At 57.9% G+C, this 25927-nt stretch overlaps 9 protein-coding genes across 9 annotated transcripts; 4 read left to right on the top strand and 5 right to left on the bottom strand.

The window, feature by feature from the left end:
- Nucleotides 1-181: 181 nt before the first annotated feature.
- On the bottom strand, nt 182-2168 carry THITE_2114661 (uncharacterized protein). The gene is made up of 4 exons (XM_003652809.1): nt 2025-2168; nt 991-1939; nt 661-927; nt 182-595 (listed from the first exon to the last, which is right to left on the bottom strand). Exons 1-4 carry the CDS (start codon nt 2058-2060, stop codon nt 327-329), a joined length of 1521 nt encoding a protein of 506 aa, XP_003652857.1. The 5' UTR covers nt 2061-2168; the 3' UTR covers nt 182-326.
- A 105-nt stretch (nt 2169-2273) lies between these two features.
- THITE_2114658 (uncharacterized protein) lies at nt 2274-4223 on the bottom strand. The gene is made up of 2 exons (XM_003652808.1): nt 3864-4223; nt 2274-3794 (listed from the first exon to the last, which is right to left on the bottom strand). The coding sequence occupies exons 1-2, from the start codon at nt 3929-3931 to the stop codon at nt 2663-2665; spliced, it is 1200 nt and encodes a 399-aa protein (XP_003652856.1). The 5' UTR covers nt 3932-4223; the 3' UTR covers nt 2274-2662.
- Nucleotides 4224-5664: 1441 nt separating this feature from the next.
- On the top strand, nt 5665-7224 carry THITE_151978 (uncharacterized protein; the record flags this gene model as incomplete). Its single annotated transcript, XM_003652807.1, has 3 exons — nt 5665-5869; nt 5943-6327; nt 6390-7224. 3 exons carry the CDS (start codon nt 5665-5667, stop codon nt 7222-7224), a joined length of 1425 nt encoding a protein of 474 aa, XP_003652855.1.
- A 170-nt stretch (nt 7225-7394) lies between these two features.
- Nucleotides 7395-8960, bottom strand: THITE_2066420 (uncharacterized protein). The gene is made up of 4 exons (XM_003652806.1): nt 8765-8960; nt 8654-8675; nt 8498-8543; nt 7395-8423 (listed from the first exon to the last, which is right to left on the bottom strand). The coding sequence occupies exons 1-4, from the start codon at nt 8820-8822 to the stop codon at nt 8070-8072; spliced, it is 480 nt and encodes a 159-aa protein (XP_003652854.1). The 5' UTR covers nt 8823-8960; the 3' UTR covers nt 7395-8069.
- Nucleotides 8961-11246: 2286 nt separating this feature from the next.
- On the top strand, nt 11247-13144 carry THITE_2114652 (uncharacterized protein). Its single transcript, XM_003652805.1, has 3 exons — nt 11247-11509; nt 11562-12147; nt 12203-13144. The coding sequence occupies exons 1-3, from the start codon at nt 11268-11270 to the stop codon at nt 13052-13054; spliced, it is 1680 nt and encodes a 559-aa protein (XP_003652853.1). The 5' UTR covers nt 11247-11267; the 3' UTR covers nt 13055-13144.
- Nucleotides 13145-14578, top strand: THITE_2114651 (uncharacterized protein). The gene has a single exon (XM_003652804.1). The coding sequence runs from the start codon at nt 13538-13540 to the stop codon at nt 14396-14398; it is 861 nt and encodes a 286-aa protein (XP_003652852.1). The 5' UTR covers nt 13145-13537; the 3' UTR covers nt 14399-14578.
- Nucleotides 14579-16489: 1911 nt separating this feature from the next.
- Nucleotides 16490-18397, bottom strand: THITE_151982 (uncharacterized protein; the record flags this gene model as incomplete). The annotated part of the gene is made up of 4 exons (XM_003652803.1): nt 16490-16512; nt 16584-17299; nt 17454-17874; nt 18229-18397. 4 exons carry the CDS (start codon nt 18395-18397, stop codon nt 16490-16492), a joined length of 1329 nt encoding a protein of 442 aa, XP_003652851.1.
- Nucleotides 18398-21145: 2748 nt separating this feature from the next.
- THITE_66942 (uncharacterized protein) lies at nt 21146-23371 on the top strand. The gene is made up of 8 exons (XM_003652802.1): nt 21146-21440; nt 21509-21544; nt 21613-21705; nt 21778-21941; nt 22018-22186; nt 22249-22432; nt 22495-22915; nt 22973-23371. Exons 1-8 carry the CDS (start codon nt 21438-21440, stop codon nt 22989-22991), a joined length of 1089 nt encoding a protein of 362 aa, XP_003652850.1. The 5' UTR covers nt 21146-21437; the 3' UTR covers nt 22992-23371.
- A 1164-nt stretch (nt 23372-24535) lies between these two features.
- THITE_2114640 (uncharacterized protein) lies at nt 24536-25445 on the bottom strand. Its single transcript, XM_003652801.1, has one exon. The coding sequence runs from the start codon at nt 25176-25178 to the stop codon at nt 24693-24695; it is 486 nt and encodes a 161-aa protein (XP_003652849.1). The 5' UTR covers nt 25179-25445; the 3' UTR covers nt 24536-24692.
- Between the last annotated feature and the right edge of the window lie 482 nt (nt 25446-25927).

Below are 25927 nucleotides of genomic sequence, written 5' to 3'. Positions count from 1 at the left end.
GTCTTGCGCCAGCTTCGAGGCAACAATCAGCAGTTGACATCAGATTAGGCTTTTTGCCCATCAGCGCATGCATCAAGAGCATTGAGCCCCTCTATATGAGCCGGCGCCTTCTTTATTTCTTCATTGTGCACTGCTGGTTTCGAAATGCTCGTGTTCCCTGCTTCTGCAACAGAATGCTTGATAGCCGGAAAGCAAGTAGTCGAGCGCCCTGTTTCTCTATACCCATGCGCCGCTTCGCCCATGCGCCCAAATGAAGCCGCTGAGCGAATCAGAAATGCGCCAGAAAACAGAGAAACGGCCGGGCCGCCATCAGCCAGCAGCTAATTTTACCCTACCAGGTTGATGTACGGCTCCGGCCAGCGTCCCCAGACCATGGGCCTGTTCCCCAGCCGGCCACTGACGGGAGAGAGGATCTTCAGCCGCCGCCTGTCCTCGTCCACATCGGCCACAGCCACAAACCCCATGACGGGCGCCTGTTGGATAGTCTCGGGCGGGTCGTTCACCGAGGCGTTCATGACGGCGAGAGTCCAGTGCGACATCTCCGCCGAGATCTCGGCTGGCTCGAGACCCTGCGGGACATCGTAGAAGTCGGTTTCTGGCAGTGTGTTAGTCGTGAAGGGCAGCGAGTCTAGTCAGCCAAGGGCTCAGGAGGGGTAGTACCATCGGGAGTCTTGAAAATGGCCACGTCGTCAAAGCTGACAGACTGCGTGAACGGGCTGAGCGTCCGCTTCGCGTCGCCGAAGAAATACTCCTTAATCGCTGCTTCGCGGGCGAATTTCATAAATTCCTTGTCCCGCTCAGCCACACCGTCAGACTTCTCCAACAGCACCAGCGTAATAGCTTCCCCGTGTGTCGTCTTTTCATTCTCCAACCGGCGCTGCAGCTCGGCGTGGATGCCAGCGGAGCCCATAACCACCACGATGTTCACTGCCAACAGTCAGTCGTGAATAATCCCGCGCAACTAGTTCGCCGCCCAATTCCACGACCTACCGGCAAACTCGCGGACGGCATGAAGAAGCATCTCCATATCCGCCTTCGCCACCGTCACGCCGGGAGTATCCAGCAACAGCCCGGTCTCCCTGACAGCCTCATCCGCTGCAAACCTTGCCCTGACCGAGCTCGCCAGCTTGGCCGTGAGATCCCTCCACAGCGGCGCGTCGTGCTCCACCTTTTCCCGCCCAAAGTAGTACACGATCGGCAGCTTGACGGGCACGGCGCTGGGCCCGCTGCTGGGGGTGGCGCTGACGCCGAAGCCGCCGGCGGCGTCCTCGACGTCCATGACGGTGCCGAACACGGCCGCGCTCACCGTGCCGGGCAGCGCGAGCAGGCCCTCGGCCGGGTCGACGTTGGCCACCAGCGGCTGCGCGCCCGCGCGCGTCGCCAGCGCCGCCAGCGTCCGCACCACCGTCGTCTTGCCGCTGCCCGGCGGGCCGCACACCATCACGCGCGGGCCGGGCACCGGCGACGGCGCCGCCGCCACCGATGCCTTCCCGCCGCCGCCGCCGGTATCATGCCCTGCAGCCGCGGCCGCAGCAGCAGCCGAAGCCGCCTGCCTCCGGGCCCGCAGCGCAAAGTGCAGGTTCAGCACGGCCAGCTGCGGCGAGTCCTGCGGCGCGGCGCACCGCGCCACGTACCCGTCGCAGGCCGGGCCGGCCACCTCCAGCACGGCGCCCGTGTAGGTGAGGATCTTGGACTTGCAGTTGCGCGGCAGGGCGTAGGCGCGGTTCTGGGCCAGCTCGGTGCCGTCGCGCTCGGCGGTGCCCGAGACGAGGCGGACCGTCGGGGTGTTCGCGCTCGCGGCGCTCCCGCTGCTGGAGGAGCTGGTGATGGTGGTGGAGATCGGGGCGGAGGAGGAGGAGGTGTTGAGGGTGTGCGGCACTTCGAAGCGCCATTCCCAGAAGGGCTGCAGGGTTATGGTGCGGGTTGTGGGGGCGGCGGGCTGCTGGGCGAGAAGACGGTGGTTTGGTTAGCTGGTCGTCGTCGTCGGGAACGTGCAAGATAGCAGGGCGGGCGGCCGGACATACCTGAGAAGGGATCTGACCCAGGCCTGGGATAGACATCGTGGCTACCTCATCTGGAAATTCGCGGTTGTGGCGGCAACATCAATCGCCGGTGTCGTGGGTGAGCTTGACGCGGACGCGGTTGAAGTTGAATGAATGGAACGGATCATGAAGTCACTCGTTAATCGCGGCAGGCAAAATATGGGGCGCCGGCATGGTAAATTACCCACCGTAGTGGGAATTTTTATGTAAAGTACATACATCCGTACTTACGACGACGCGGAATCGGTCTCGAAATCACTGGCCAGGTCACCTCACAAACAATCCAAACATCAAATTCTTTGGGTAGTTCATGAGCAGCTGCCCAAATGGACAATCACGATGCCCTCGTAGCGATTCCGAACTCCAGCAAAATCTAAATGCAGACATCTAGCATCTATTCAAAGGAAAATGCAATGGAAACCAGGGGTATTCTTGCAGCAGACTATAAGCCAAAAATCCAAGACATGCAGACCGTAGGTGTTCTCTGTCTTCGTAGCGCCCGTTCAGATCATGAATCATGAAAGCCCTCGTCTCAGTCGCTATGCGAGAAGCCAAGCCCCAACACCATCGCTCGGGAAGACACGGAAAAGGAAGATAAACCCTCATCTCCAATCTCCATCCTACTTAGCCAGCTCCTCGAAGATCTTGATGAGGCTCCGGACGCCGAGCAGGCTGTTCTCGTCGGGGCCTTGTCCGGGAACCCACTCGGCGTGGGCAAAGTCGATGAGCTTGAGGGAGTAGATGCGCGGCAGGTTCGACTCCTCGTCGTCATCCTCCTCTTCCCCGTCCGCCGCGACATCCCCCATAAGCTCGACCACCTTGAGGTCCCCTTCGATGCGCCCAGAGATCACCTGCGAGTCGATAGTCGCCACTTTCTCTTGTGCGAGGCCAATCTCGTCAACTTGCGCATCGCCCCGTTCGATCTCCGACGCGATGGCATTGTTCTTCTCAATGGCGGCCCGCAGTGCTTCGCCGTCGCCCTCGAAGGTAAAGAGCAAGCTCGACGAGTACATGCGTGTTTCCGAGCTGGCCAGAACCTCCTCGACCCGTCGGAGGTCCTCAAGAAAAGCCTGGGCAATCGCCTTTCCCAGATCCTCGTCGATGCCGGCGCGCTCGTTGAAGATGAACTTTGCGATCTCACGCTCAACGTTGTCCTTGGTGACCTGCAGCCTGCCGTAGTCCTTGTCGTAGACCTTGTAGCCATCCGCATTGAGCTCCGCCGGGTTGTCGGAGCCCTTGTACACGCGCATGCCGGCGATGCGGAAGCCGTGCGAGCCATTCGTGGTCGACTTGCTGATCTCGTCGAACCGCTGGCGCTTCTCCAAGGGCGCGTCGTCGGCCCACAGCCGCCGGCCGAGCTTGGCGTCGAGGATGTTGGGTTTCTTGAAGCCGTGCGTGCTGTTTTCCAGCACCACCGACGTGTTCGTCGCGATCCTCCGGTTCTTATTCGGCCTCCATTGGATCCCATCTTGTGCATCGGCGGCTTCTGCTGCGGCCTTGGTCGCGCCTGTCTTCGCCATGAGCACCGCCTCTTCCTTCAACTCCTGGCTCATGTAGTCGGCCACGGCGGGGAGCTGCTCGTTCAGCGAGTTGACGTCGGTCGCGTCGTTGAGCGCAAGGGTCCCGATATAAGCCGGCATCAGCGCCGCAAAATCAGGATGCTCACTGAAGGCCTTCTCGTAGAAGTCGATCTCCTGCTGCACACAGGGTTTGATGAAGAGCACGCCGTCGGCGTCAGAGAGCGTCCCCTCACTGCATCCAGCGGTTTAGCACCCTCTTCTACCTCTTGACGCGGCAGGGGCTCGATGCGCGCGCACTTACTGCCCTGCCACGGCATGGTTGAACGGCTGGAGATCAGCATGATTCGGAATCGCCCTGCTGCCGGCCATTGTCCCCTTGCTGATGGTCGGAAATGGTCGAATCCAGTGTTACCCGGTTATCGAGGCAAATCGAGTGGGAAGCAGCTGAGAACTGGAATGGCGGGCCTGTGGTCGGTACTTATGGTGAGGGCGCGTGTCACGGTCGGTGGTTGCATCGGCATGGGCGGCGAGGAACGGACTGGCTGGTTGGCAATGGAACAGAGTCAACTCGATTCTGAAACAGGACGGCGACGTGTTTGCGAGACAGGGAAGCAAGACATTTTTCTACGACATAAGGCGCCACGAGGTCACTCACATGGGCTGAATTGCGCGGGGCGGAGCTTTGCTCCAGGCGGGTAGATGAAGCCGCGGGGTTGGGCTCAGCGCTCCGAAGCATTCGCGCCAGCCAATCAAATCGTTCAGGGGAGGCTGAGTCCACCTGCGCCCGCAGCGCGCATATGCCCGCAGCCGCCCCGCCCCGCCACCCTGAATACCGACCGACCCGACCCCAACACCAGCAGAACAAAAATCACCTGCAGGCCTGCAGGTGGCTCTAGTCCGTGTCAAGTTGTAACCGCCTCTGGGGCGGCAAGGCAGAACCCAGGGCATGACAGGCAGAACCACGGCTTCGTCCAGTCAACTGAGGAGCACGACAGCAGGCGCGCGTCTTACGAGTCACTGCCACGCTGAACTGCTTATGCTCAATCCGGTTACCAGTGTGACCGAAGTCTCGTCCTGAGGTGTCCCGCTTTCCCAACTGCGGCCTGTCTTTGGCCAACAGCAGCCGATCGCTGTCACGTTGCTTCGTTGAGAAATACTGCCACCATGCGGACAAGTTGGCCTGTTCTGCGTTGTTGTTCCTACGCTTCGCAAAACTTAAAAGCTGACTCAGATCCCAGTCGCTGCCGTTTCCGTGATCTTGTTCTGCTCCCTTGTCCGCACTGCCAACAGCTTCGGGAAGCTCAGGGCGGACTGCGGCTTTCAAGGATGAAGCCTAGCGAACACCACATTCTGCAGCCCGCAACTCTCCCGTTATGTTTCTTTCCTTCTCACATCGGTTGGAGCTGACGGTGTGGCGCTGTGGCGCCTTTTACTGGTTTGGTGCCGCGGCTTGACGTCTGGCTCGAGAGACCTGCATCATCTCGAGAAGCGTTAAATCGGGTTTTGTTGGCAAGCGTTTCTTCTTGTGGGTGGTGTGAGAGTCTTGGGGTGTTTCCAGCTATAGTTGTTGGTTAAGTGCTTTACCCCCTTTCCTTGAGAGACCAGTTTTCCCGGATATCATCAGTGGCCGCCAGCGGAAAGTTGAACGTGGAAACACCGTCAACTCGCCTGGGGCGCTCCAATGGTTGATGAAATTCCAATTAAAGATCAGATAAGGCCAAATCCATTTTCCAAGAGTGTGTGCCAACTGATGAAGTCGACTGTTTGCCGTTCCTTCCTTCTCCCTCCTCCGCAGCCACCGCAGTCACAGACCTGGAACAAAACTCTTGGTTTTTGCCTCGCCCCTCCAAAGCGGCTTGCCGTGATCTGGGACTGAGTCAAAAACCCAGCTGAGAGTACTGCAAAACTTCAGAACTTCGAGGTTCGTAGCATTGACTCGGCACTCCTCTTTCGGCTCGCGCCTTCCCCGTTCTTTTCTCCCCCCAATCGCAGTCAGCCCATCGGACTCGGACTCTGACCAAAGCCACCGCAGCCACGCCTGATCCATCTCTGGCTCGCATATTCGCATCTTAGTCTCACACCGCCATTCTGTGGTTGCCACGATGACTGCGGCTTCGGCTTCGGAGCCGGACTCCCGTCGTACTCTGTTGGAGGACACTCCTAAGGACGATTCTCTTGGCGGACCGCCCCGGAATCCCGACAATGGTGAGATACGAGAAGAAGATGGCGAGCCCGAAAACGGCAAGAAGAAGAAGAAGACGTCGAAGCGCAGCGCTGGCGCCAAGAAGCGAGGGACTGGGTTCGAGGGTGAGCAGCGCTGCGGACAACGAGGCCGCGATGACCTCGATATGCTACCATTGCAGTCGCTTACGCATGCCAGAATTCTACTGTGACCCGCCCATGACGACCGCCGAGCACAATGAAGAGGTGAATATCATCTACCCGCCACACCGCCCCTTCGTTGATCGCATCGAGGAGTGCATCCAGCGTTTCCGTGCCCGCCGTCGCCTGGGGCCTGAGCGCGACGGCTTTTTCACCAGGTATCTCATGTTGGGCGGCATCGACGCCACAGTCCGCCAGTTTCAAGGCACACAGAACATCGGAGCCGATGTCCTGGAGGACTCGACCAGGGCCGATGTTCGCGAGATGACGGCCGACGATGTGATCCAGCGTGGCGGAGACAGCAACCACAACCCTCGTTTCTACAATCCGAACTATCCCGAGCATTGGGACGTCGACTTTACCGGTGTTGCTTCGGGATTTGTGTGAGTCTTGCTCTCACGGCATCTCTTCTCGATGAGTTAGGCCCCGACACTGACGCGACCAGGTCCGAGCATCTGCCCAAGATGGTCGGTTCTTCGATGAAAGACTTCACCATCGGTGTCGAGGTGGTTTTGAACTTCCTGAAGTACGTTGACCGGCACGACGTCTGTCCCGAATACGCCGAGGACGTCAAGAGTGCCCAGAAGGTCTGTCTGCAGGCCCTGGAAGAGATGCCGGCCATTGCCGAGCTGTTGCGCCTCGTGCCTGGTCCCTTCAACACGGCGCTCCGCGTCCTGCACTGTGACAAAGACGAAGACACGTCGGGCTTTGACTGCTTCGTCGAGACGCCAGTTTCCAATGCCACAGATGCCAAACTCATCCGCGCAGGCACGCTGGCCATCCACTTCGGGGTCAAGAGGTGGCTCGCCCCCGAGGCGCCGGTTATCACCGACACATCCGAATACACCTTCGAGGTTCGCAAGGTCTCTCTCTCGGACGACGCCATCCGGGCCAAGTACACCACCATGAAACAGCACCTGGCTCGTGTTCCCGCGTTCCGGCCCTGCGGCACCTTCACCGCCCGCCCCGTCGTCATCCGCGACGGCTGGGACAACACCATGCGCGCGACGATCCCGCCCGAGGCCGACGTGGACCACGAATTCGTGCTGGAGGAGGACATGCTGCGCCTCCTGCGCGAGGGCATGAAGCTGACGATGGTCGTGTGCACGCTGAGCGACGGCCTCCGCTTCATCAAACACGTCAGGGCCATCAAGCCCAGCTTCTACGTCTTCCTGCCGCAGGAGCTGATGAACACCTACAAGGAGCCCGTGCTGAATGACCGGCCGGCGCGGAGCATCCACGACCGGTGGGAGGATGAGGAAGGGGATGGAGAGGACTGAGCGACGGTTGAAGAAGGCTGGTGGAGGCGGGGCTTCTTTTGGCGCTCAGGGGAATGGGATATTGGCCGAGGGCTGCCCGGTTGGTATGGTGCCTTGGTTGGCGCATCTAGCGGAAAGGCTCGTAGCCGAGAGCTCAGGCACAGAACTGCCGGAATGAGAACCCTGCAAGTAGCCGTGATTTAAAACTGAACATGACCGCTAGGATCGTTGAATCGCGCTCCTTGGCGTTGCTGTTAGAAACGTAACCCTCATCCGCCAAGCAGGGCGGCTTCCTCACGTTTCTCAACAATTCAGTCTTGATATGAGCCATGGTACAGAACCCAGGGCGGCCAGCAGTTAATCATGACTTGAATGCTCTTGGCCACGCTCTGCTTTGGCCAGGATCGGACATTGAAGGGGAGAATAGCGCGGTAGTCACGAAAAAGAAGACGAGGGCTGGGGAGAGAGGATGCGAGATGGAGAGGAGGCATGACTGCAAGGTGTTCCTGTAAAGATGGTCCTCATCCACCCAGAAACGCTGCGCGCTGACCCAACAAAGTGTGAAGTCCGACAGAGAATTACACGGAAAGAGCGCTACTCCTCCAAACGACCCTGAGCCCAAACCAAACGCCTTTCGATAATCCCACACCAAAATACACCCATGACAAAGAAGAAAACCAAGCCGCCCAGAGCATTCCAAGTCACCATCCTCCGATGGTAACAGCTGCAAAGCCACCGCGGCCAGCGGGAAACACGACGCGCAATGCCATCTACACGACATTCGCGTAAGAGAGCCGCTTCCGAGGACGCCGCGTCACTCTAGACCACTTTCCACCCACCGCGCGTCATAACCTTCCCCGAGGCTTCTAATCCTGGGTCTGGATCTTGTGATCCCCTGCGACAACCTGCGCATAGCTCGGAGGCGGAGCGTTGTCGCTCGGCCCCGCCGCCGACGTCGTGCCCTGCTCTTGCGGCTGGTGGTGGTGCTGCTGCGGGGGGGCTGCCGAGGAGCCGGCGGCGTAGTTGGTGCCATAGTTCATTGGGCCCTGTGGTTTCGGCTGGGCCGCACCCGGCTGCGGCTGCGGGCACGGGCCGCCGTGGTGCACGAAGACGTAGATACGGCCCTGTTCGGCGTCTGGTCCGAGACGCTGGTACTCGTAGTCGTAGGGCGGCTCGGGGTACTTCGCGATGATGTACCAAGCGTGGAGGAGGCCCGGGATCTGGGTTGGAGGAGGCTGTGAGACAGGGGGCCGTCATCAAGGGGGTAGGGAGGAGGGAAGATGGGAAGCCATACGTAGCCGAGCATGCAAAGGAGGATGTTGATGATCGAGTCGGCGGAGCTATCGGGACGTGTCAGTGGACTGGTGGATTCATGGAGACGGAGAGCTCGGCGACGTATGATGCGCACGCCACAGCCATAACGGCCATGGACAACATAGATTCAACATACCACACGCCGCGCTTGACCCAGACTATGGTACTAGTTAGCTCGAAGATCCCGCGTTGTCGTCGCCTACGCAACAGGCGCCGGAAGGCCAGGCAGTCACGCGGGGTTACGAACCAGGCAGCGGGGGCAGGAGAACGCCCAGGAGGCCAAGGAAAACGTCAGTTGAGCACATGGCGATAGTTATTGATGGAGTTGGCAGCGATTATCGAGTCAAAATAAGTTAAGGAGTGAGCGACACCACTGCCGACTAGGCTCTGCGCAAGAGAGAGAGAGCAGGCCGTTCAGCTGGTGAATGGGTGGTTGAAACTTGAAAGTGCCCTGGTAACTCAGAGGACCCAATGATGCAAGAACGGGTCCAGGAGTCACGTTGACCACCATCGAGGGGAGTGCCCAGGGGCTTGCGTAATCACATGCTCCTTGCATGGCGCTTGCCCATTGTAGTTAAGCGCACAACGGGACGGTGGGACAGTCTCCTGCCCATGGAGTCGGGTTAGGGTTAACAGGTAACTTATGCAGCTTCGCCCCGCCACTGCCAAGAGCTGGCTGGGCAAGGCCACGGCGCAACTCGATGCCTGCCGTGTCCAAAGGCGGTCGAACAATTCGCGGCAGAATCCAACGACGCATCAGCGGCAGGAAACCGCCACCCCAGAATAGGCACAACACTCGGTTTCCGCGAATATCCCGACCGGCCATCCGGTCGCCTTTGCCTGACTTTTACAAGCGCGCAACCGACAATGGACGATCTGGAGTCGCTGGAGCTGCTGTCCCTCGTGTCGAAAGTCACGTCGGAACTGCAGAACCACCTCGGCATCAACGAGAAGACGCTTGCCGAGTTCGTGATTGCGCAGCGCCTCGAATGCGCCACCTTCGAAGATTTCAAGGCCAAGCTGGCCGCCGTCGGGGCTGACTTCCCGCCGAGCTTGGTGGAAAGCATTGACCGGCTGGTCAAGACCATGCACCCCAAGTTCAAAGGGAAGCAAAACGGCGCAGATCACCACGACGAGGACGCAAAGCCAGTGCGATCAGCAGAGGAACGGGCCAAAGTCTTCAAGGGGCTCGCCATTCCGGACAAGGAAGTGGAAGCCATAGACGACACCCTGGCCCTTCTGGAAAGCTTGGAACCGAAGAGAGCGGACAAGGACCGGCCAAGGAAGCGCAGCCGGACTCCGGACGATTACCTGGACGATTCGAGGCGGAAGCGCAAGGAGAGGTATCGGTCGAGATCGAGGTCGCGGTCGAGGTCAAAATCGCCGCCACGAGGTCGACGAAAGAACGGCCGCTACGATGACGATGACGACTTCCGCCGTCCACCGCCCCAGGAGCTTGACGACACACCGCAGCTCTACAAGGTCTACGACGGTCACGTCACGGGCATCAAAGATTTTGGCGCCTTCGTGAACCTTCACGGTGTGCGCGGCAAGGTCGACGGTCTGGTGCACATCTCCGCATTCGGCCAACGAGTAAGCCATCCATCGGATATTGTTGCTCGGGGGCAGGACGTCAAGGTGAAGGTGATCAAGATTGAGGGCGGCAAGATAGGCCTCTCCATGAAGGATGTGGACCAGGTGACGGGAGAGGACCTTGCGCCCCAGATGCGGATAGGTTCTGGCGCCAACATGGAAGCCCTCGGCAGCCGGGGGCGGGGCAATGGGGATATCAGCAACGGGACAAATGGCTCGTTCCAGGCATCTGCGCCGTCACGAGCTCAGAAGAAGCGGATGACGTCTCCAGAGCGATGGGAAATCCGCCAGATGATCGCCGCCGGAATTGCCAAGGCTTCGGATTACCCTGACCTGGAGGAGGACTACAATGCGACGCTCCGGGGCGAAGGCCAGATGGAACTGGAGGAGGACGTCGATATCGAGATCCGAGACGAGGAGCCGCCATTCTTGGCCGGGCAGACGAAGCAGTCACTCGAGCTGTCGCCCATCCGAGTAGTCAAAGCTCCCGACGGCTCGCTCAACCGTGCCGCCATGGCCGGGGCCAGCTTGGCCAAGGAGAGGAGGGAAATGAGGCAGCAGGAGGCCGAATCTCAACAGGAGAAAGCGAAGGTCGACTTGTCGTCACAATGGCAGGATCCCTTGGCGAACCCCGAGACCCGGCAGTTCGCCAGCGATTTGCGGAAGCGCGCCCAGGCGTCGCAGTCCGCTCCGGATGCTATGCCGGAATGGAAGATGGCCATTACGAAGGACCGCTCCATGGGCAGGCGGACCAACATGTCCATCAAGGAACAGCGGGAGTCGTTGCCCGTCTTCGCCTTCAGAGAGCAACTGATCAACGCCGTCAAGGAAAACCAGATTCTCATCGTTGTGGGCGAGACCGGTTCGGGAAAAACGACGCAGCTAACGCAGTACCTCGCGGAAGCCGGATTTACCAACCACGGTATGATTGGGTGCACGCAGCCGCGTCGAGTGGCTGCCGTCTCGGTAGCGAAGCGCGTCGCCGAAGAAGTTGGGTGTCAGCTCGGCCAAGAGGTGGGATACACGATCCGATTCGAAGACGTGACGAGTCCAGCAACCAAGATCAAATACATGACGGACGGAATGTGAGTGGGCTGCCGTCCCAGCCTTGCTCTTCAGCGGTGCTAATGCGGCGTAGGCTACAACGCGAGATTCTGATGGATCCTGATCTCAAGCGATATTCCGTCATCATGCTGGATGAAGCTCACGAGCGGACAATCGCTACGGATGTGCTGTTTGCCCTACTAAAGAAGACAGCCAAGAAACGGGACGACCTCAAAATCATCGTTACAAGTGCGACGCTAGACGCAGACAAGTTTAGCGAGTACTTCAACTCATGCCCAATCTTTACGATCCCTGGACGAACCTTCCCTGTCGAGATCCTTTATTCTCGAGAACCGTAAGTCGGACTTGTCAACACTGTGGATTGGACACCTTGCTGACCTGCGCAGGGAATCCGATTATCTAGATGCGGCGCTGACGACCGTGATGCAAATCCACCTGAGCGAGCCCATGGGCGATATTCTGGTCTTCTTAACAGGCCAAGAGGAAATCGATACAGCGTGCGAGATCCTGTACGAACGAATGAAGGCCCTGGGGCCCGGCGTTCCGGAGCTCATCATCCTGCCGGTTTACTCTGCGCTGCCGAGTGAGATGCAGAGCAGGATCTTCGAGCCAGCTCCGCCTGGCAGTCGCAAAGTGGTCGTTGCCACCAATATCGCCGAAACGTCGATCACGATTGACTACATCTACTACGTGGTCGATCCCGGCTTCGTAAAGCAGAACGCGTACGATCCGAAGCTCGGAATGGACTCCTTGGTCGTTACCCCCATCTCGCAGGCGCAGGCGAACCAGCGAGCGGGCCGTGCCGGCCGCACCGGGCCGGGCAAGTGCTTCCGCTTGTACACCGAGGCCGCCTACCAGTCGGAAATGCTCCCAACCACGATTCCGGACATCCAGCGGCAAAATTTGTCCAACACGATTCTGATGCTCAAGGCGATGGGGATAAACGACCTCCTCCGCTTCGATTTCATGGATGTAAGTTGCTGTTGCTCTGACGACTCTGGCATTCCAGTTGCTGACTGCGTCGCAGCCGCCGCCCGTCAACACCATGCTCACGGCGCTCGAGGAGCTGTACGCACTCGGAGCGCTGGACGACGAAGGACTGCTAACCCGGCAGGGGAGGAAAATGGCGGATTTCCCCATGGAGCCGACGCTGTCTAAGGTGCTCATTGCTTCCGTCGAGAAGGGCTGCTCGGACGAGATGGTGACCATCGTCTCGATGCTCAACCTTCAACAAATCTTCTACCGCCCCAAGGAGAAGCAGAACCAGGCCGACCAGAAGAAGGCCAAGTTCCACGACCCGTCGGGCGACCACCTCACACTCCTGAACGTGTACACGTCGTGGAAAAACAGTGGGTACTCCACCGCGTGGTGCTTCGAAAACTTCATCCAGGCGCGCTCGATGCGGAGGGCCAAGGACGTCCGCGACCAGATCGTCAAGATCATGGAGCGGCACCGGCACCCGATCATCAGCTGCGGGCGCGACTCGGACAAGATCCGGCAGGCGCTGTGCGCCGGTTTCTTCCGCAACACGGCGCGCAAGGACCCGCAGGAGGGCTACCGGACGCTGACAGAGGGCACGCCCGTGTACCTGCACCCGAGCTCGGCGCTGTTCGGCAAGCAGGCCGAGTGGGTCATCTACCACACGCTGGTGCTCACGACGCGCGAGTACATGCACTTCAGCACGAGCATCGAGCCCCGGTGGCTGGTCGAGGCCGCGCCAACCTTCTTCAAGCTCGCGCCGACCGACAAGCTGTCCAAGCGGAAGAAGGCCGAGCGGATCCAGCCGCTGTACAACAAGTACCAGGGCGAGGACGACTGGCGGCTGAGCGCGCAGCGGCGCGTGGGCAGGTCGGGCGGCGGCGGTGGCACGTGGGGTTAAGCGCCTGCCATCGTCGTCGTTGTCGTGGTCATCGTCGCTGTTATTGTGGTCGTGTGATGTTGCGTTGTAGAGGCGGGATAGCGTGGCGGCTGGTGGGCTGCGAGTCAATAGGTACCTTACTGATACCCCTGCCTGGTTTGCGTTCTCCCACGATGTGCTGCGGTCTGGTGTTCTTCTGTCTACCTCCTGAGTAAAACCGTCAATAGTGTGGTGTTGCCGCAGAGACAGGCAACAGGTGCCTCCGCGGGACAAACACGGCAGGTGGGGGTGGCTGCCTGGCCCTGCAGGAGGATAGGTAGCGAATAGCCGACCGGCAAGCCCTGCCAAGACCGATCAACCAACTCTAACTCGACCTCATCCCACCCCTTCACATCCCACCCCATCACATGCCAGCCCATCCCATCCCATCCGCTCTCATCCCGCAAGCAGCGAAATCCCTCAACCGCAACCCCCATCCTCACACCCCGCGTCCAAACAACCGCCATGTCCACCACCCCGGTGACCGACCTCCCGGTCATCACCATTCCCCCCACACCCCCCGCCGCGCACACCCACACCGTCATCTTCCTGCACGGCCGCGGCGACAACGCCCACGCGTTCGCCCGCGGCCTGCACGCCTGGCGCGACTCGCGCGGCCGCACCCTCTTCGACACCTTCCCGTCCTTCCGCTGGGTGCTCCCCCAGGCGCCCGTGCGCGCCAGCGCCAGCCCCCAGATGCCCCGCCCCTGCCCGCAGTGGTTCGACGTGTGGGACGTGCGCGACTTCGCCGCCCGCGAGGAGCTGCAGGCCGCCGGGCTGCGCGAGGTCGTGCCGCTGCTGCGCGCGCTGGTCGCGCGCGAGGCGGAGGAGGGCCTGGGCGGCCGCTGGGATCGGGTGGTTCTCGCGGGGATTAGTATGGGTGCTGCGACTGGGGTGCATACGTTGCTGAATTTGCATGTGCCGCTGGAAAAGGGGGGCGGGTTGGCGGCGTTTATGGGGTTTTGCGCGAGGTGTCCGTTTGCCGGACGGACGCTGCAGGGGATGAGGCAGGTGTTGGGGTTGCAGGGCGCGCTGGAGGGGGACGGGGTGTTGAGGCGCACGCCCGTGCTGCTGGAGCATTGCGTGGATGATCCGCTGGTGTTGGTTGAGAAGGGTCGCGGGTTGAGGGATACGCTGAGGGGCTTCGGCATGCAGGTCGAGTGGAAGGAGTATCCGGTCGGAGGGCACTGGTTCCATGAGCCGGAGGGTATTGATGATGTTGTTGAGTTTCTGAACAGGGTGGTTCTGAGGAAGGGCGATTCTGCGACACCAAGTGCAACACAGGTTGAGAGTGGGGATGGCTTCGAGGCAATGGATCTCTCTTGAAGAGGTCGGAGGTGAATGTGGACAACTTCACGTTGGACTGACATAGAACGAGGAAAATGACGAGAAGCTTTAATGAAAGAGTTCTGTTCTCTATTAACAAGAGAGGTTGGGCTTGAAGGCCTGGAGGGATTCGCCTTCGTTTTCATTGCTACGTTGCGCATTGCTACGCCCCAACTTGGCGGCTATGATTTTTGAGTACGTTGCTATAAAGGAACCTTTCAAGAACCAGTCTGACCTTGTCATCTGCTGCATGCGCCAAAATCAGTGTGCTCACATTATCCAGCAGTGCAGGCACTGGGTCCAGATGCACATGATCCAATTGGCGATGCCGTTCTGAAGAACCTTCCTCAGAGGTTGGGTGCAACTGGGAGTTGCCAAATATCAACACAAACCTTTGTGACGTCGAATGTCTTCTTGTTTGGCAGGATCAAAGGCATGGATAAACTGAGACGAACTAAAGCAGGAGCTGCCCGAACCAAATGGCGAGTATCCGAGAGCCCTAAAGGTACTTGGAGAAGGTAGCGCAGTAAAAGAAAACGACGAGCAGAGGAGGAGTTAATGAGCAAAAAGAATCGGAGCGGTCGCTCTGCCTCGGAATCGAACCGAAGACCCTGGGAGGGTTTAGGGTGTCAGCTGAAACGAGCAACTTCAACCCCTACCTTGCGGTCCTGCCCAGATGCTGACCATTACACCACAGAGGCCATCCCCGTGAGCTAAGTTTGATTGCACAATGTGCAGTCTAGGCTTATGAACCCCAAGCAGTCACAGGCCCGAAGCTTAAAAAAGATCAAAGGCGTAGATAGACTGAGACGAACTAAGCAGGAGCTGCCCAAGCCAGATAGCGGATATCTACGAGCCGTAAGTACTTGGAGAACTAAGCGAAGTAAAAGAAAATAACGAGCAGAGCAGGAGCTAATGAGCAAAAAGAATCGGAGAGGTCGCTCTGCCTCGGGATCGAACCGAAGACCCTGGGAAGAATCGCCTTGGTTACTTCACTGCCAGCGGGACCGGCAACTTCAACCCCGACCTGCCCACATGCTGACCATTACACCACAGAGGCCATCCCCGTGAGCCAAGTTTGATTGCACAGTGTGCAGTCTAGGCATATGAACCCCAAGTAGCCATAGGCCCAAAGCTTGAAAAGGATCAAAGAACTAAACAGGAGCTACCTAAGCCAAATGGCGGACATCTACAAGCCCTAAGCACTGGGGAATTTAGCGGAGTAAAGAAAAATGACGAGAAGAGCAGGAGCTAATGAGCAAAAAGAATCGGAGAGGTCGCTCTGCTTCGGAATCGAACCAAAGACCCTGGGAGGGTTTAGGGCGTCAGCTGAAACTAGCAACTTTCCCCCCCCGCTACCTTGCGGTCCTGCCCAGATGCTGACCATTACACCACAGAGGCCTTCCCCGGAGCCAAGGTTGATCACACGGTTTGCAGTCCAGGCATATGAACCGCAAGTCGCCACAGGCCCGAAGCTTGAAAAAATTGGGACATTCTCAGCCGCGGAATCAAACCAGGGACCCTGGAAGGTTCAGGAGCCACCTCGCTGGCCGGTGAATTGGCACCGGGCACCTTCGGCGCTATCACAACCAGCCAGATGCTAACCATTACACCACAGAGGCGTTTCCAATCAGCATTTCACTGATCTGTTGGACGTGCGGCTCACGCTCTAGGCTTCAATATTCCTTGCCCATCTCTGTCCATCCGCAACTATCCCGCATTCTTCTCTAGGCCCCCCCCCCTCTCCCTTCCCTAAACTATGCCGCCTCGCCCATCCCTCTCCCCCTCCCCCCCCCCCTCCCAAGAAGAAAGAAAATAAATAAACAACAAACAAACAACCTCTCATTTAAACGCACCAAAATGTTGGAAAACAAATATAAACAAATTTCAGAACACAATAAGATTAATAGAAAAAGAAAGGAAAGAAGAAAAGAAACGTAATTGAAATGAACTCAGATATCCACGGGCACCGCACCTGTACCCATGGCCGTTTGCCAGGCCCTGTAGTTTCTCTGTTCTTACACAACCTACATGTTATGTATCGACTCTCACGAACAGCCTCAAGCCAGTGCCAATGACGCCCCGGAATCCTCAACCCAAGAACGCAGGGTGCCCTGAACCGACAAGTCATCTCCAATATGAGACACCTGTACCGGCTAGAACACCCCGCTCAAGCACTACCCACAGCCCAACAGATATCCGACCTTTTTCATCAGGTTTTCCTTTTCCTTTCTCTGCTGAGGGTCGAGTCCTTTGACCGCTTCGAGCTTCAAAAGCTCCCTCAGGAGTCTGATGTCCTTCTGCTGCTGCGCGAATGCTTCTCTCCACCTCTTTACCTTCATCAGCCTGTCCACAGCGTGGCTGTGTAGTACCAACCATATTGGGTTGTGTTGCGAAGATCGCGTCGCAACCTTGTCGTCGATGTATCGACGTTTGGGGAGGGAAAGGTCCGAAGGGAGCGAGTTAGGCACTGCAGAGTCAGGAGCTTGGTCTTTTGATGGAGCTTGCAGGGCCTCCATTCGGTCGACCATCACGTTGTGCGCTGTGCGATCGGCAATGATGTGTCCCGTGACGCCGTGCTTATGGCCGGGAATGTGGCTCAGGGTCAGTTTCACCCCGAGGTTGTGAAGCTCGCGGGAGATTCTGGCTATGAAGGAGCGCACGGGTCGCCCAGCATGCTCGAAGAAGGTAGTTCTGCGGCTCTGCTTCGCCGCTTCACTCGATTTTTTCATCAGGAAATCGAGAGAGCGCAGGCTGTCGGTGAACAGGTAGATTTCGGCGGTCCTGGTTGTCGGCTTGAGGCTCAGACGGAGAATGGCCATGTTGAGGGCCTCAGCAATGGCCATCAGTTCTGCCCAGTGGCTGTTGAACGTCTCGTCCACCGACCATGCCTGCCATATCCTGTTCACCAACATGAGTTAGCTATGTTATTCTGGACACCGGGCGCAGGCTGTGAGCAAAGGAGCTGTCTCAGAAGTAGCTGAGATCTACCCGAAATCGTAATTCGCATAAGAGAGAAAAGAAAAAACATAAGAGGGACTCGGAATCGACGTACCAGTGGTCTTCCTTTGACTCCGCACCCTTGTAGACGACCGAATAACCCCCCGGGCCGCCGAGGGCCTCAGGGTGCTTTGGGCTCATCGATCCATCCACAAAAAAGATGAAGCGGGCGTGGTTGCCCTCCACGACCGGCAGGCCCGAAATCTGGTGGGCATATTCAATTGCTTTTTTGGCGTCGTGGCGGAAAAATTCCGCCACGACGTCGCCCGCTTCCTCTCGGCGGACCGACCGGGGACGGCGGTCAAAAAGGGCCCCGATTTTCTTCTTGCTCCGCCGGTGGAAGTCTCCATGCGCCAGGGTCTGGAACCTCTTGTGCGGCCGCTCGCCACTATGCCGGACTCGGATGGCAACTTCGCTGCCGTCGTCGTGGGCAAACTTTCGTTTGCCCAGGTGCTCGGGGATGTAAGTGGGCGAAACTAGAGTGATGTAATGTTAGCTGAAAAGGAGAAAACAAGATTGAGAATAGAGGGAGAGGAGAAAACAAGGAAGGATCAACGGGGCCCTGGTCCCATCATGACTGAATCCTTCATGATAGGAACTCAGCAAGCACGAATGAGGCAGTTGGTATGCTTGCTGCCCTCCCTCCTGTGTCCCCAGACTCGAAGAACTGCGCGGTGTGGGACAGACTTCCAGCCCCGGTAAACCAGCAGCCAAGCGCTTCTTGTCTCAGGTTTGAGTTGATGAAGCAACAGCCTTTGATTGAACAGTTGGGTTGCTTCCTTAAGCACCCACTTGGCAACAACCAACCGACTCAGCGGTGTTGTTCTGACAGTGGAGTCCGGGATGCCCTGCAGTCAGCTTGTCTAGGACTGTAGGGAATGGTGCGCAGAAAAGGCACCAGTCCCTCCAGATAAACAGTCGCTCCGGGTGCTTCAGAAACTGGACGTCCGAGGATGCCCCGCTCCGCGGCGACCACGACAATGAGCTGACAAAAGCCATTTGAACTTACACATTTTGATGAAAGACAAGCCAGGAAGAGTGCGAGAGTAAGGAGAGAGGACCGAGAACTCCGTGGTAACGAGGCCGCAATTGTGACAAGGGAAGAGGACAGAAAACACGGGGGAAGGGAAAATTGCTGGCCTCGTTATTTCCTTCAAGGAAGAGGAACTGGGTAGCAAGGGAAAAAATCGGTCAAGGTGAGTGTGCGTTGTAAACAGAGCAAAGCATCGCCGCAGATGCGGCAGCCGGGAAGGCACGCATGGAAACCGGCCGCGCGAGTCGAGCAACATCAGATGAATACAGTCGCTTAGTGGGCGAGGTCAGAATCTCGAAATGTTTCGCACAGGAAATCTGGCAGCTGGGTAGGCGACACCTGATGTTTTGAGCAGAACCTTATACATTCTTTCCTTCTTCCAAGACTTCCGATGCCTGGTGATTGCTGTGTCTGGGATGGTTCTCACGTCTCGGCAAAGGTATGCTGCTCAAGAATATCTAATATCTACTGCTTCATGCCTACCACCGTGTTGAACCGCTAAGCTCAGCCATCACAGGTTGGGCCTTCGGCTTGACTCATTTGGTCAACCTTCCGACCCCCCCCCCCCCCCCCTCCCCACAAAACACCTCTTCCCCCATCGATGCCATTTCGACCATTTCGATAACTCGTGGGCGTAGCGAATTACAGAGATCTTATGAGGAGTTCCGCAATGGCCAGGCATTGGTTCGCATTTCTGAGGAAGCTGGGGATGAGAGACATGCCAAACGGCAGAACACCAAGAAGGCACCTCGCCACGGGGCCCCGGCCGCCACAGCGAGACGCGGCGAGTGTAATCGGACGACAAACAACATAAGACATGTTAGGGGCTAACGCATGTATTCCCAGTGTCGTGCCACGGCCATTGACCTTCACGTTGAGGGGAGATGCTGTTGTTTGTGATGTTCAGTATGGTGCTCAAGAGAGCTAAGGTATGCCATTTGGCAAGCGGAGATGATTGGATGCTTCGCACTTCCACGATGAAGCCAACCGTGCTAAGGCAGAGTTTCCATCAAGAGCGTTTCCTCCAATTCTCTATGTTAGATGTCCGTCGGTCGTCGCCCGGCAACATAGCGCAAATCGACACAGATGTCCGCACGTAAAGATTTGTCCGGTTGCACATTGTCAACTGGCTTTCCATTCCTTTCCCCCATGACCTATGATTTTTCATATCTTTCACCGTCCTTGTCGCATGGGCGCCGGCGCCAGACAATGATTTGTTTCTCCCGAGCCATTTGCTGGACCTGCTCTAGCTGTCTGTCCTTCATTTATCGAAGTCTTGTGCATGGCTCAGGGGTAAGTGGAGACGGGAAGTGCCTGGACCGTTGGCCCGGCAACATCGCCGTCTCACAGTCAATACTTGGCCTTAAACTACCCAGGTACGTACACCACAGCACCCTTCACTTCACCCTGCATCAGCGTTGCCAATAACCAACTGGACATACCCGCCGGGTATCTGAACGCATACAGATTTCGAAGTACCAGTCGACAGATTTCTAGACCATGGATCTTGCCAAACAAGCAATCCCTGCTAGCCAACAAAGAGAGCAGACAGTCGTCACGTGCCATTTGGGGCTACCAAGCCGGTTGTCGTTGTTTGGACGGCTCAGACTTCCTCAACATGTCGCTACATCCGGCAACTGCCATCTCCATAGGATCGGAGACTTCCCAGACGGTCAATTGTATCCCTCAGTGTGTAAACGCAGGACGCAAACGTAGCAATTACACGTTCCTGAGCCCAGAGCGTGGTTGGATGGAGACACCAGACATGCATTCCATTCCAGGTCTTGCAGTTTCGGCGGGCTCAGTCACTAACGGAGACTCCGATCTGTCGGTGAGACGGGCGATCACCTGAAACGCAGTGACGGTTAAATGGTCGGCGGGATGACGTCGGGAGAGTTAGGCGGTCAGCTTGCTTGATTTCGGCTGAATACCCTGGCGCTGGCAAGACACACCGACAACGGACCGTTTCTTGGCGTCAAGGCTCAGCCACGGAGTTAGCAAGGTGGCGACTTGAAAGCGCCACTGGCCAGTGCGGGCTGTGCGCAAACTGCCACTGCGAGTTCGTATTGAGGGCCTGAAGAACCTGGAAAACCCGATAACGTACTCGAGTTCCGCAATGAACTGGCCGTTGCGGGAGTGGCATGCTCTCGGATCGTGTTACCCGCGTGTCCAGTTCGGATGACAGAACCTTGGAAAACAGGTTCCAGAATGCTCCGCGCAGTTCTCGCAGCGTGCAAAGATGACACGAACATATTTGTCGCACCCGAACTGGGGTGCCCCAGAAAATTCGATCGTCGGGCACAGCGGGGCGGTTTCCAGGCGGGTGCAAGGCGGTTGCAAGGCGGCTGCAGGGTGGGTGCAGGGCGGGTGGCAGCCGCATCCGGCAGCTGGCGTGGTGGTTTTGCACGCATCAGCGGCCTTACGCAAGACAAAGGCATCAGCCAATCAGCGCTGCCCGACTGATGATAAGCCAACTCGATGGACAGCGCGGTGGGCCGTGGCGATCTCCTGGTGGGGTGTCGGGCCTTATCGGAGGGTCCAGCGGGCCGGGTAACGTCGCTAAGAATAACTACCATAACGGAAACCTCTCATTGGGCTGCCTGCGTCTCTCGCCCGGCCCGAGGTCGCATTCGATCACGCCCCAAGGGAGCCGCTATTGGTGAGAGACGGGATGAATTGGACATGTCGCGTGTTTGGCCGTCTCAACGCTGTCAGGGACCGGCCAGGAGCACAGAAACAAAGGCCACGAAGTCTGGGATGAGCCCCACGGCCCCGCCACCCCCATTGCGGGGCCCCTCCGACTCGCCGCCGATAAAATTCCCTCGGTCCCTGCGTTGAAATGTGACTGCTGCGCAACTGCCATTCCAACTTACCTGTCATCAATTGCGTTCCTTTAGCCTCTTGGGCTGCTTTCTCGATCGCAGGTGATACCACCGCAGCGCCGTCTCTTCGCCCCCAGATACACCCCCCTGAGATACCCAGAGCCGCTTCACCAGCACCGCAGCAATGGTAGCGTCATCCCCGCACTGCTGTCCGGAAGTGTGTGGCAGCCCACGTGCTAATGAGTTTCGTTCAAGGCGACGTCAGAGGCTGCCATTTCACGATCCGAGATCGTAAGCAGACCCGACGTTGCGGCGAAAATAGTTGCGAGTACGGCCCACTGACGCGCCACGACAATCAGGTCAACAAGTACACCCAGCTCGACCAGCGCGGCATCGTGATTGCCGAGTACATCTGGATCGATTCCGAGGGCCAGACCCGCTCCAAGACCCGCGTACGTTTGCCCACAATACAACACGCGGCAATTGGGCCGATTCGGACAATGGAAAGCTAACCCGGCTTGCAGACACTTGAGCCTCGCGACGACGGCAAGAAGTGGGATGTCGACACGCTGCCCATCTGGAACTTCGACGGCAGCTCGACCGGCCAGGCTCCCGGCGAGAACTCGGATGTCTATCTCCGGCCCGTCGCCGTCTACCCCGACCCGTTCCGCAAGGGCGACAACATCCTGTGCGTCTCGATTATACCTGTTTCAGGCGCGCCTTAGCGTGAGAGAGCGAGAGCTCCGTGCTGACCACATTCTCAGTGTCCTGACGGAATGCTGGAACCACGATGGCACACCGAACAAGTTCAACTACCGCCATGAGTGCGCTAAGCTCATGCAGGCGCATGCCGACAAGGAGCCGTGGTTCGGTCTGGAGCAGGAATACACCCTCCTGGATCTCAACGACCGGCCGTACGGCTGGCCCCCGAACGTTTGTACCCCTGAGAACCCCAGTGTTCCACCATAGGCGGCAACTGACAAATCCCTTTGCAGGGCTTCCCCGCTCCCCAGGGCCCCTACTACTGCGGTGTCGGCGCCGGGCGGGTTGTGCAGCGCGATGTTGTCGAGAGCCACCTCCGCGCCTGCATCTACGCCGGTGTCAAGATCTCGGGCACCAACGCCGAGGTCAGCAAGTCACAGTGGGAGTTCCAGGTCGGCCCCTGTGTTGGCATCAGCAGTAAGCTACCTCCCCAGAAACATAATGCGGCGGTGTAAACAGCACGCTGACTTGGTAACCAGTGGGCGACGACCTCTGGATTGCCCGCTACATCCTCGCCCGTGTTGCTGAGGACTTTGGCGTCAAGGTCTCGCTGCACCCCAAGCTCATCCCCGGTGACTGGAACGGCGCGGGCCTGCACAGCAACTTCTCCTCCAAGGAGATGCGCGCGGAGGGCGGCATGAAGGCCATCGAGGAGGCCATCAAGAAGCTCGAGGGCCGCCACCAGGAGCACATTGCCGTCTACGGCGAGGACAATGAGAAGCGTCTCACCGGCCGCCACGAGACCGGCGCCATCGACCAGTTCACCTACGGCGTGGCCAACCGCGGCGCCTCCATCCGCATTCCCCGCGAGGTTGCTGCTAAGGGCTACGGCTACTTTGAAGACCGCCGGCCGGCCAGCAACGCCGACCCCTACCGTGTCACCGGTATCCTCGTGGAGACGTACGTATCCGTCCAGGTCGCCCCAGCGAAGCTTGTGCCCAACTAACAATCCCGTAGTATCTTCGGCGCTGTTTAAGGATTCTGAAGATGTCCGTTTTGGATTTTAAGCTTGGAGCATGTCTCTGTTTGCGGGCTTGATTGGCGTTGATTCTTGATCGGGGGACGCCGCCGGCTGTCTTGAACACATGGCAGTTCCTGACGACTTTCGGGACCCTGTACTCATTAGCTCCTGCCTATGGGGCTGGCAAGATTGGAAAAGGGGGCCTACTTTGTCACTTTTTTGACATTGGGCTATCGCATGGCTTGGATGGAGAGCGTATCGGGTATGAAGATGCGGGTTATACATCATTAGTGTCGGGCGCCAATGGTTGTTTGGTTGAAATCGGTTACGGGGCCTAATTCACATAGACAGGATGAGACAGCAAAAGAACAAGACACTTGACTATGCCACGCCCCAGTAAGTGGTGAAGCGAAGCTTGAAAGGGCCGAGGCCGATGCGATAGCTACCCGCAGCCTACTGTAGCTGACGACCTCCCGAGCTAGCTGGCTGGGAGAGGAAAAAAAAAAAAAAAGAAAGAAAGAAAGAAAGAAAAAGAAAGAAAGAAAGAAAGAAAGAAAGAAAGAAAGAAAGAAAGAGAAAGAAAGAAAGAAAAAAAAAAAAAAAAAAACCTAACCGATAACCCTGACCCAAACCGTTAACCCGAACCCTAACCACTAACCCAGGTAGTCGAACTGGCTCGCAATGGACGAAGTCAGTACCCAGATACCAACATCCTACATCGCTTTAGGATCGACACTGTAAGGAGACATAGCCAAAAGGGGGCAGGATAGAGAAAAGATGGAGAAAAGATTGGGGAGATCTCCACCGCTAAGACACGGCATAGATGTGGCATCCAATCGAAACAACGATAACTCTGGAGGATTTGCCTGGTAAATGAACCGAAGCCTCCTTCCTCGCTTCCTCTATGTACACAGTACACATTCGAAAGGCTCCTCGTCATTGAAGCTTCGCTTCAATAATCTGTCATCTCCTTCGCCTAGCTCTGCCACGTGCTGTACGCAATAATGCTATCAGCGCCGCAAGCCATCCATAACTCATCACCGCGGAGCGGAATCTGTATCTTCAACCACGGTAGCATACAGAAATCCGCACCACACCAGCTAGGCCACTAGCCCCGAGTTACCACGGTAAGTGCTGCCGGCGCGGGCCGTCTCTCCTCCACCCTCCCCAGCAATGCGCAAAGCCCACGCCAGAGGACCCCTTCGGTGTGGCGCGATGTTCCCGAGGAGACGGTAACCAATGGCGGGCTGGCTGTCAAATACGGGGGAAGGGGTCAAGTTCGAGGGACATCTCCCGATGCTCCACTCCTGTGTGCTAAATCCGCTTGGGGAGCTGGTGGTATATCACCGAGTATCCAAGAGGACCTCCCCCAACCTGACCTCGCCGAGGTGGTTGGGAGGATGGGTTTCACGTCTCTGAGCCTCAATTGCGAGGGTCCAGGGTACGTTGAGTCCGCACACGCCTGGCGGCAGTAGGTTTGCATTGGGGCAATTGTGTGCGCGCTCTCTCTGTCCTGTTGCAGCGCTACTGGAGTAGACGGAGCACGTTGCCAGCCGAAGCCGACATGCCCGGGACATGCTCAGCCAGAAGGAGAATTGGCCGTAGTGTAGGTGTTGGAGCTTTTTGAAGCGTTACATACCTCGGTAATCAGGCAGGGCAGGCATGTCAAATAGACCGCAATGCCGGTATTGCCTGTTTTGACGGGGTTTTTCAAACTCAGATATCCCACCACCTTTGGCGTGTGAGGTCCATCTTCAGCTCCTCGGGATACGGGTCGAGAAAATTCAAGATCTCTTTTTCCCACCCTTGCCGGGTCTCATGCCCGTACCATGCGGAGGTGTACTCCCAGTAATACGGGTACCACCCTGCGAACTCCCAGTCGATAATGCCGACCACCCTGTTACCTCGCACGAAGATGTTGGAAGGATTGAGATCCCCGTGAGTGAAGACCGGCGGAGGCCACGGCCCGTCTTGCTTGGCCACCATGTCCTTGAGGTCCTCCCAGTCTTGGTCGTCTACGTACTTTGAACGCTCCTCGGGCCGAAAGTCGCGACGGAGCCACTGGTGGAACTCCTGCGTCGTCTTGAACGGGCCGAACCGGGGCCATGACCGGGCTATGCGCGAGTCCCGGAGGGAGCCGCCCACGCAGCTTTCGATGCCGACCCCAGGCGGGGGAGGCAGCGACCTTAGTTCTTGCAACATGGCCCGCAGTTGTTTGAAGATGGCCTCTCGGTCGGCGTCAGATAGACTTCCACGCGCAGCAGAGCGAGCGCCCCCGGATGCGCTGCATGACGATGATGGCTTGATTCTTGTGGACGAAAGCACAATGCACGCGCGGGACGGGAATCGACGTGTTGGCGGCCACGAACCGCATGGTGGCGGCTTCGGTGAGATGGACAAAGGGCCCGGTCTTGATGATCAGGTGCTTTGAGATGGGCACGCAGGGGAAGTACGCGCGCGAGAAGTGCACGGCGATGTTGAGCGCCACGAGCGACAAGAAGCGGCGGACAAGGCCATCATTGACGGCTAGGCTTTCTGTCCCGTCATACTGGGTGGCTGTGTTGTCGACTGGCGGAATATATCCCGACATCGCGAGCTGACTGTGCTAGCTAGGCATAGGATGTGGTGAGTGAAAGCATCATGCAGGAACCAGTGGATCAGGTCCAGGCCTCCTGGGTAGAGTTGGAATCGGACTAGCCGGATCCACCCTTGTGCGACCTTGGCAGCCGCTCAAATGTCTGAGGTAACTCTCGGATAGTTGCTGCCGACGCCTCTAGTTTAGGGCAGCGCATTGGGTGCATTTCCAGGCAACAACAGCCTGCAATGCTATTCCGCTGCCCGGCAGCGGGGTGCTTCCAGGTTCCCCTGAGCGCGCCTTCGTCGCCGTTGGTTTGGCCTGTCGCAGCCATGGAACTTGTGCTGAGGTCGCGCCGCTAATCGTGACACGCGAG

Source organism: Thermothielavioides terrestris, chromosome 2, assembly GCF_000226115.1.
Source record: "Thermothielavioides terrestris NRRL 8126 chromosome 2, complete sequence".
Taxonomy (NCBI): Eukaryota; Fungi; Ascomycota; class Sordariomycetes; order Sordariales; family Chaetomiaceae; genus Thermothielavioides; species Thermothielavioides terrestris.
Note: the sequence above shows the minus strand (reverse complement) of the source record. Positions and strands in the feature narration are given on the sequence as shown.

Coding starts and splice junctions, on each gene's coding strand:
- THITE_2114661 (XM_003652809.1), bottom strand. CDS start 2,060: ATGTCTATCCCAGGCCTGGGTCAGATCCCTTCTCAG. Junction 1,940..2,024: donor TGGGTCAGATCCCTTCTCAG/GTATGTCCGGCC, acceptor CTCGCCCAGCAG/CCCGCCGCCCCCACAACCCG. Junction 928..990: donor TGCCGTCCGCGAGTTTGCCG/GTAGGTCGTGGA, acceptor GACTGTTGGCAG/TGAACATCGTGGTGGTTATG.
- THITE_2114658 (XM_003652808.1), bottom strand. CDS start 3,931: ATGGCCGGCAGCAGGGCGATTCCGAATCATGCTGATCTCCAGCCGTTC. Junction 3,795..3,863: donor AACCATGCCGTGGCAGGGCA/GTAAGTGCGCGC, acceptor CGCTGGATGCAG/TGAGGGGACGCTCTCTGACG.
- THITE_2066420 (XM_003652806.1), bottom strand. CDS start 8,822: ATGTGCTCAACTGACGTTTTCCTTGGCCTCCTGGGCGTTCTCCTGCCC. Junction 8,676..8,764: donor TCTCCTGCCCCCGCTGCCTG/GTTCGTAACCCC, acceptor CTAGTACCATAG/TCTGGGTCAAGCGCGGCGTG. Junction 8,424..8,497: donor TCCTTTGCATGCTCGGCTAC/GTATGGCTTCCC, acceptor CCTCCAACCCAG/ATCCCGGGCCTCCTCCACGC.
- THITE_2114652 (XM_003652805.1), top strand. CDS start 11,268: ATGGATCCTGATCTCAAGCGATATTCCGTCATCATGCTGGATGAAGCT. Junction 11,510..11,561: donor ATCCTTTATTCTCGAGAACC/GTAAGTCGGACT, acceptor TGACCTGCGCAG/GGAATCCGATTATCTAGATG. Junction 12,148..12,202: donor TCCGCTTCGATTTCATGGAT/GTAAGTTGCTGT, acceptor ACTGCGTCGCAG/CCGCCGCCCGTCAACACCAT.
- THITE_2114651 (XM_003652804.1), top strand. CDS start 13,538: ATGTCCACCACCCCGGTGACCGACCTCCCGGTCATCACCATTCCCCCC.
- THITE_66942 (XM_003652802.1), top strand. Junction 22,187..22,248: donor CGTACGGCTGGCCCCCGAAC/GTTTGTACCCCT, acceptor ATCCCTTTGCAG/GGCTTCCCCGCTCCCCAGGG. Junction 22,433..22,494: donor CCCCTGTGTTGGCATCAGCA/GTAAGCTACCTC, acceptor CTTGGTAACCAG/TGGGCGACGACCTCTGGATT.
- THITE_2114640 (XM_003652801.1), bottom strand. CDS start 25,178: ATGTTGCAAGAACTAAGGTCGCTGCCTCCCCCGCCTGGGGTCGGCATC.